The following is a 6,915-nucleotide window of genomic DNA, read 5'->3' on the forward strand; positions in this document are numbered from 1 at the left end:
AGGAATTTCTATTGCTCGTAAGTAGGACTCCATTTAGAGATGAGTAAAATGGAGGGCACCAAAATGGAGGGGACCTTCCTTTGTGCTGCCCTCCAAAATTTAATGGGTGGTTCTCTGTATTTCATGACTTGATTTTCCAGTGTCTTCTGCCAGTGATGCAATGTGTTCAATATGAATCCAGATTTTTATAACTAGAGCTACAGTAGTGAGTAAAAGAAAAGAAAAACAGTGTTAATATTGTAAAATTATTATAATCCCATGAGAGGAAGGTTTTAGGTTTTTATAAATAATATATACAACTTAGCCTTTTTATTTTCATCTTTCAGAAATCAAGGGAGAGGTCTGCATCCAACAGGAATTTTTAGACTCCATCTTAACACTGAAAATTCACACCGACTTTCAGACCTAGTCATCTTCTTGATCACTGGATTCAAAAAAAGCTTTTGTTTAATTCTGTGCTAGTTGTTGCTTGACTAGGTGAGAAATACAGATAATGTGAACTTGATTTTTAAGAATAGCTCTGATTCCAGGTGTTGTTTGGATAAACATGGTAGAGAAATAATAATTCCTTTGAGAAACTGAGTGGTGGATCTTTCACTGTGAACACAAGATATTGAGCAGGACAGGAAAGGTTGAGATGGTGAAGTCAATAGTATTGAAGGGTTATCCTGAGTCTTGGGTTGTAATTTCAGTCGTCAGTTTAGAGTAGAGAAAGAGAAGGCCAATCTTTAGAAAGTTAGAGGGTACTCTTTATTTGCAAATGGCATGAAGGCACGGACAAGAGATGTATCTGAATAGATTACACAAGCTGAGCATGGAGATTATGAGCAGAGTATGTTCCCATATTGGTCAGCAGTTTCCTATGATCACTTATATAACATCTGGGATATCGCTGTGCCCCTTATCTTTAATTAATTCCCTTTCTCCTCACTCTGCAAATTGCCAGCCACTACCCCTCTTCACTTTCCATTATTGACCCTATTTAAATATTTAGTGAAAAATAAAAGCCATTTTTTTTTAATGGCAGATCCCTTTTTAACACCAAATCTGCTTATTTCATGCATGTTTGGTGAAGTAAACCCTCTCCTGCCTTCGGCCATGCGCTGCTTCTGCTCTGAGACCCAGCTGCTCTCAAAGACACCATTTCTGCAATTTTCTCTTATTCCTCCTTTAATTTCTCCCTCTTTACTAGTTTATTATCAACAGTTCACAAACATCATCAAGTAACTTTAATAATAAAACAATAGCAAGTAAACTCTAAGACATTAAAGAAGGAACAATAAAAGTGGAGAGGGAGTTGATCTGGGGTTGGGATCCCACAACAAAAATTACAGGTTTTGGTAAACTTAGAGACTTGGGGAAGTTTATCATTTCAAAACTTACATTTTTGAGTAGGCATAAAACTTTGTGAATGGAGAGGGTTAAAACACTTGGATATTTGTTAGCCATCAGAAAATATTTCACCTGATATTTTTCTTGCATTCCCAAGAAAATACCGAAGGCAATGAGAAACCACAGTGTTGTCTCTGAGTTTATTCTTCTCGGACTGTCTGCTGACCCCCAAATCCAGGCTCTGCTCTTTGTGCTGTTCCTTGTTATTTACATCCTGACCCTGATGGGGAACCTGATGCTGCTGATAGTGATCAGGGTGGATTCCCAGCTTCACATCCCCATGTACTTTTTCCTGGGACAGTTGTCCTTTCTGGATCTCTGCCACTCTTCTGTAACTGTGCCCAAGCTATTGGAGAACCTCCTGTCTGAGAAGAAAACCATCTCAGTAGAGGGCTGCATGGCTCAGGTCTTCTTTGTGTTTGCCACTGGAGGCACAGAATCCTGCCTACTTGCTGCCATGGCCTATGACCGCTATGTTGCCATCACTTCTCCTCTGCTCTATGGCCAGGTGATGAACAGACAGCTGTGTTTGGGGTTGGTGGGTGGTTCATGGGGCTTCGCTTTTCTGGATGCTCTCATCAATATCCTTGTAGCTCTCAACTTAGACTTCTGTGAAGCTCAAAATATCCACCACTTCAGCTGTGAGCTGCCCTCTCTTTACCCTTTGTCTTGCTCTGATGTGTCTGCAAGCTTTACTGCCCTGCTCTGCTCCAGCCTCCTGCATTTCTTTGGAAATTTCCTCTTGATATTTTTCTCCTATGTTCACATTTTGTTTACCATCCTGAATATCAGCTCCACCAAATGCAGAAGAAAGGCCTTTTCCACCTGTTCCTCCCACCTCACTGCAGTGATCTTCTTTTATGGCTCAGGTTTACTCCGCTATCTCATGCCAAATTCAGGATCCATTCAAGAGCTGATCTTCTCCTTGCAGTATAGTGTGGTCACTCCCATGCTGAATCCTCTCATCTACAGCCTGAATAACAAGGAAGTGAAGGCAGCTGTGAGAAGAATGCTGAGAAGATGCTTCTAGTGTTTCAAACCATAGATAAAAAATTATAATGATGAGGAACTTGGGTAGAATTGCAATAAATAATGCCTGGATATTTAGGAGAATTCTCTGATATAAGGATCTGCAAGATGCCATACATTTTTTTCTTGAAAATACTTAAGAAAAGGTGAAGGCATTCTATGGAATGATACCAGTTTCATCCTAGTTAGAGGAAGGTGGCTAGATGAACCTTTTATCTCACAATTCTTCTTACAAAAATATTTAATTTATTACACACAGAGTATGGTAGATATTGTTATTACCTGCTTAGGCATTCTTTACCATTTTTCCAGTAACTAAACTCCAGCTAAAGTCTCATAGAGATTGTTAATCACAGTGTCCCCAAATCTTCCCCATCTCGTCTCATTACTCACTCATCCTTTTTGACACAGTGGCTGGCTGGTACAAGAATGAGCACATGGTCAGTGCCAGATCATTCACCCTCTTAAGATATTTGAAATTGTTTATTTTATTGGATCAACATGTTCCCATAGAGATTACAAGTAACACATGTGTTTATCCTGCTTCAAACCATTTACCTAATGCCCAACCATCTCCAGCTTTGTGGGAACCCCATGACAAAAGATTTCCTGGTTCATACACGTGTGTGTGTGTACACGCTCAGTCGCTTCAGTCGTGTCCGACTCTTTGCGACCCTATGGACTGTGGCCTGCCAGGCTCCTCTGTCCGTGGGACTCTCCAGGCAAGAATACTGGAGTGGGTTGCTGTGCCCTCCTCCAGGGTCTCTTCCCAACCCAGGGAGTGATCCTGAAACTCCTGCGTCTCCTGCATCGCAGGTGGATTCTTTGCCGCTGAGCCACCGAGGGAACCCTGGCTTGTACACACTGCTGGACAAATAGCTCTGCCCATGAGCCCGAGTAATGCTGCAGAAAAGGCAGGATGTAAGGAAGTCAGTGGCAGAGCAAGTGCTGTATAAGACTTGTGATAAACCCCAAGACGAAACCAAAAGAATTTCAGCAAAAGCCCTTTGGATCATGAACATAATTAGAATGCTATTGAGAAGACTACTTAGGAGAGGCAATTAAAATTATCATGTCAAAAGTCAATTATTGCTTCTTTCTGAAATTACTGTTTAGTTTTTAAATTATTTACAACCTATCCATTGTAATCCTCCCATTCACATTGTACTCCCCAGGAGCAGAGAATATAAACTCAAAAGACAGCAGTGACATCTTCTGGCATCTTTACTACTTTTTCGAGAATATTAAAATAGTTTCAAACGTATTTGTTGCACAGCAAATATGTTGGACTGTTCAAGTCATGAGCAGAGAAACAGACTATATCTAAGATGAACTCTCACCAGAGGGACCCCACTGCCAAAGTGGTTTGAAATAATTCTTTGAGTAGAATAGCCTATTGTATGAGTGCCAGTCTCTTCCTTCTTGGTGAGGCTAATTCTGGTCCATTGACTCACAAATAGTGTGACTGTGGCTGCAAAGTGGTGATTATATACAGGTTCAACAACATTTTCATTCACCAAGGTTGATCTGCTGTTGACATTGATGAAAATTATTTTACTAAAGGTTACACACAAGTTTTTTTAGATACATTATCAGATACCTTCCACTGTTTCTATTGTGAATTAACAATTCAGTTACTTGGTTATTTCTAATATATAGGAATGCTGTGGTATTTGTACATAAGTCTTGTATGTTATTGAACTTGTATCTCGTTAAACTATCTTCCTATTTCTAATGGCTCATTTATACATATTATTGGATTTTTTAAATTACATTTTAAATATTTTGTCATACATAAGGGAAAGCAGTTTTTTTCTTTTTCCGTGCAGTTTTTATATATTTCATTTTAAAAGTTGGTATAGTAAAGGTCTGCTACAAACATCTTTCTATTGGGATCAGTAAGAAAGCTTCTAATATTTCAGCATTAAGAATGATTATTCTGTTTCTGATCAATACCTTTAACTTATTATAAGAGGTCTCTTCTAACAGTATTTTGCTAAGAATTGGTGTCAGATTTTAACAAGTGCTTTTTCTATTGAGGACCAGGAGTTTTTCTCTTTTGTTTACTAATATGTTGTATCTGTTACATAATAAGCATGTAATAAGTACATATCAAATAAAAAAGTAAATTTATTAAAATAATCATATGGCTTTTACTGTTTAGATTTTTAAGAATAAATTGTATTGCTAGGTGTTCTGGTGTTGAAGAATTGTTACATTCCAGAAATCACCTTACTTAGGTAGAGTAGTAAAACCTGAATTAACTTTTGCCGATGTTTAACTTAGGGATTTCCTATTGATGTTCATAAGTGAGATAGTATAAGTTTTTTTCTTGCAGTCATGTGGTCTGTTTTTTCAACAACATTATTGAGATACTTCACACATCACAAAGTTCACCTATTTCAAGTGTACAATTCAGTGGTTTCTAGCATATTCACAGAATTGTGCAACCATTACTATATAACCCAACCTCAGAGTGTTTTCATCACCTTAAAATAAACCCCATACCCATGGCTGTCACTCTCCATTCCTAACCCCCAACTCTGGCTCTGCTGCTAAGCTGCTAAGTCACTTTGGTCATGTCCAACTCTGTGCAACCCCATAGATGGCAGCCCACCAGGCTCCCCGTCCCTGTGATTCTCCAGGCAAGAACACTGGAGTGGGTTGCCATTTCATTTTCCAGTGCATGAAAGTGAAAACTGAAAGTGAAGTCGCTCAGTCATGTCCGACTCTTAGCGACCCCATGGACTGCAGCCTGCCAGGCCCCTCCATCCATGGGATTTTCCAGGTAAGAGTACTGGAGTGGGGTGCCCTTGGCTTCTCCGACTCTGGCCCTCAGTTCAGTTCAGTCGCTCAATCGTGTCCGACTCTGCGACCCCATGAATCACAGCATGCCAGGCCTCCCTGTTCATCACCAACTCCTGGAATTTACTCAAACTCACCTCCATCGAGTTGGTGATGCCATCCAGCCATCTCATTCTCTGTCATGCCCTTCTCCTCCTGCCCCCAATCCCTCCCAGCATCAGAGTCTTTTCCAGTGAGTCAACTCGTTGCATGAGGTGGCCGAAGTATTGGAGTTTCAGCTTTAGCATCAGTCCTTCCAATGGACACCCAGGATTGATCTCCTTTAGAATGGACTGGTTGTATCTCCTTGCAGTACAAGTGACTCTCAAGAGTCTTCTCCAATACCAGAGTACAAAAGCATCAATTCTTCGGCGCTCAGCTTTCTTCACAGTCCAACTCTCACATCCATACATGACCACTGGAAAAACCATAGCCTTGACCAGACGGACCTTTGTTGGCAAAATAATGTCTCTGCTTTTCAATATGCTATCTAGGTTGGTTATAACTTTCCTTCCAAGGAGCAAGCGTCTTTTAATTTCATGGCTGCAATCAGCATCTGCAGTGATTTTGGAGCCCCAAAAAATAAAGTCTGACACTGTTTCCACTGTTTCCCCATATTTCCCATGAAGTGATGGGACCAGATGTCGTGATCTTAGTTTTCTGAATGTTGAGCTTCAAGTCAACCTTTTCACTCTCCTCTTTCACTTTCATCAAGAGGCTTTTTAGTTCCTCTTCACTTTCTGCCATAGGGTGGTGTCATATGCATATCTGAGGTTATTGATATTTCTCCTGGCAATCTTGATTCCAGCTTGTGCTTCTTCCAGCCCGGTGTTCCTCATGATGTACTCTGCATATAAGTTAAATAAGCAGGATGACAATATACAACCTTGACCTAACAGAAGCAGAAGATATTAAGAAGGGGTGGCAAGAATACACAGAAGAACTGTACAAAAAAGATCTTCACGACCCAGATAGTCACGATAACGTGATCACTGACCTTGAGCCAGACATCTTGGAATGTGACGTCAAGTGGGCCTTAGAAAGCATCACTACGAACAAAGCTAGTGGAGGTGCTGGAATTCCAGTTGAACTATTTCAAATCCTGAATGATGACTCTGGCCCTAGGCAGTCACTAATCTACTTTTTGTCTTTATAGATTTGCCTGTTTTGGACATCTGATCATGTCATCTTTGTATTTTCTTAAAATATTTGCATAAAAAGGCTTATCACTTCCTTGAAGGTTTTATAAAACTCATTTTAAAAATTTTAAAGATTTTTTTGTCTTTTTGTTGTTGTGGAGGAAAAAGTTTGATCAGCAGTTTATTTCCTTTAATAGTTCAGTTCAGTTCAGTTAAGTTGCTCAGTCGTGTCCGACTCTCCGCGACCCCATGAATCACAGCACACCAGGCCTCCCTGTCCATCACCAACTCCCGGAGTTCACTCAAATTCATGTCCACAGAGTCGGTGATGTCATCCAGCCATCTCATCCTCGGTCGTCCCCTTCTCCTCCCGCCCCCAACCTTTCCCAGCATCAGAGTCTTTTCCAGTGAGTCAACTCGTCGCATGAGGTGGCCAAAGTATTGCAGTTTCAGCTTTAGCTACAGTCCTTCCAATGAACACCCAGGATCGATCTCCCTTAGAATGGACTGG

The 6,915-nt window shown here is 40.5% G+C and overlaps 1 protein-coding gene across 1 annotated transcript; it reads left to right on the forward strand.

The window, feature by feature from the left end:
• The first annotated feature begins 1,504 nt into the window (after positions 1–1,504).
• LOC129536675 (olfactory receptor 8S1-like) lies at positions 1,505–2,422 on the forward strand. Its single transcript, XM_055395721.2, has one exon. The coding sequence runs from the start codon at positions 1,505–1,507 to the stop codon at positions 2,420–2,422; it is 918 nt and encodes a 305-aa protein (XP_055251696.2).
• Positions 2,423–6,915: the final 4,493 nt, after the last annotated feature.

Source organism: Moschus berezovskii, chromosome 6, assembly GCF_049115385.1.
Source record: "Moschus berezovskii isolate FMDL1 chromosome 6, NW_MosBer_1.0, whole genome shotgun sequence".
Taxonomy (NCBI): domain Eukaryota; kingdom Metazoa; phylum Chordata; class Mammalia; order Artiodactyla; family Moschidae; genus Moschus; species Moschus berezovskii.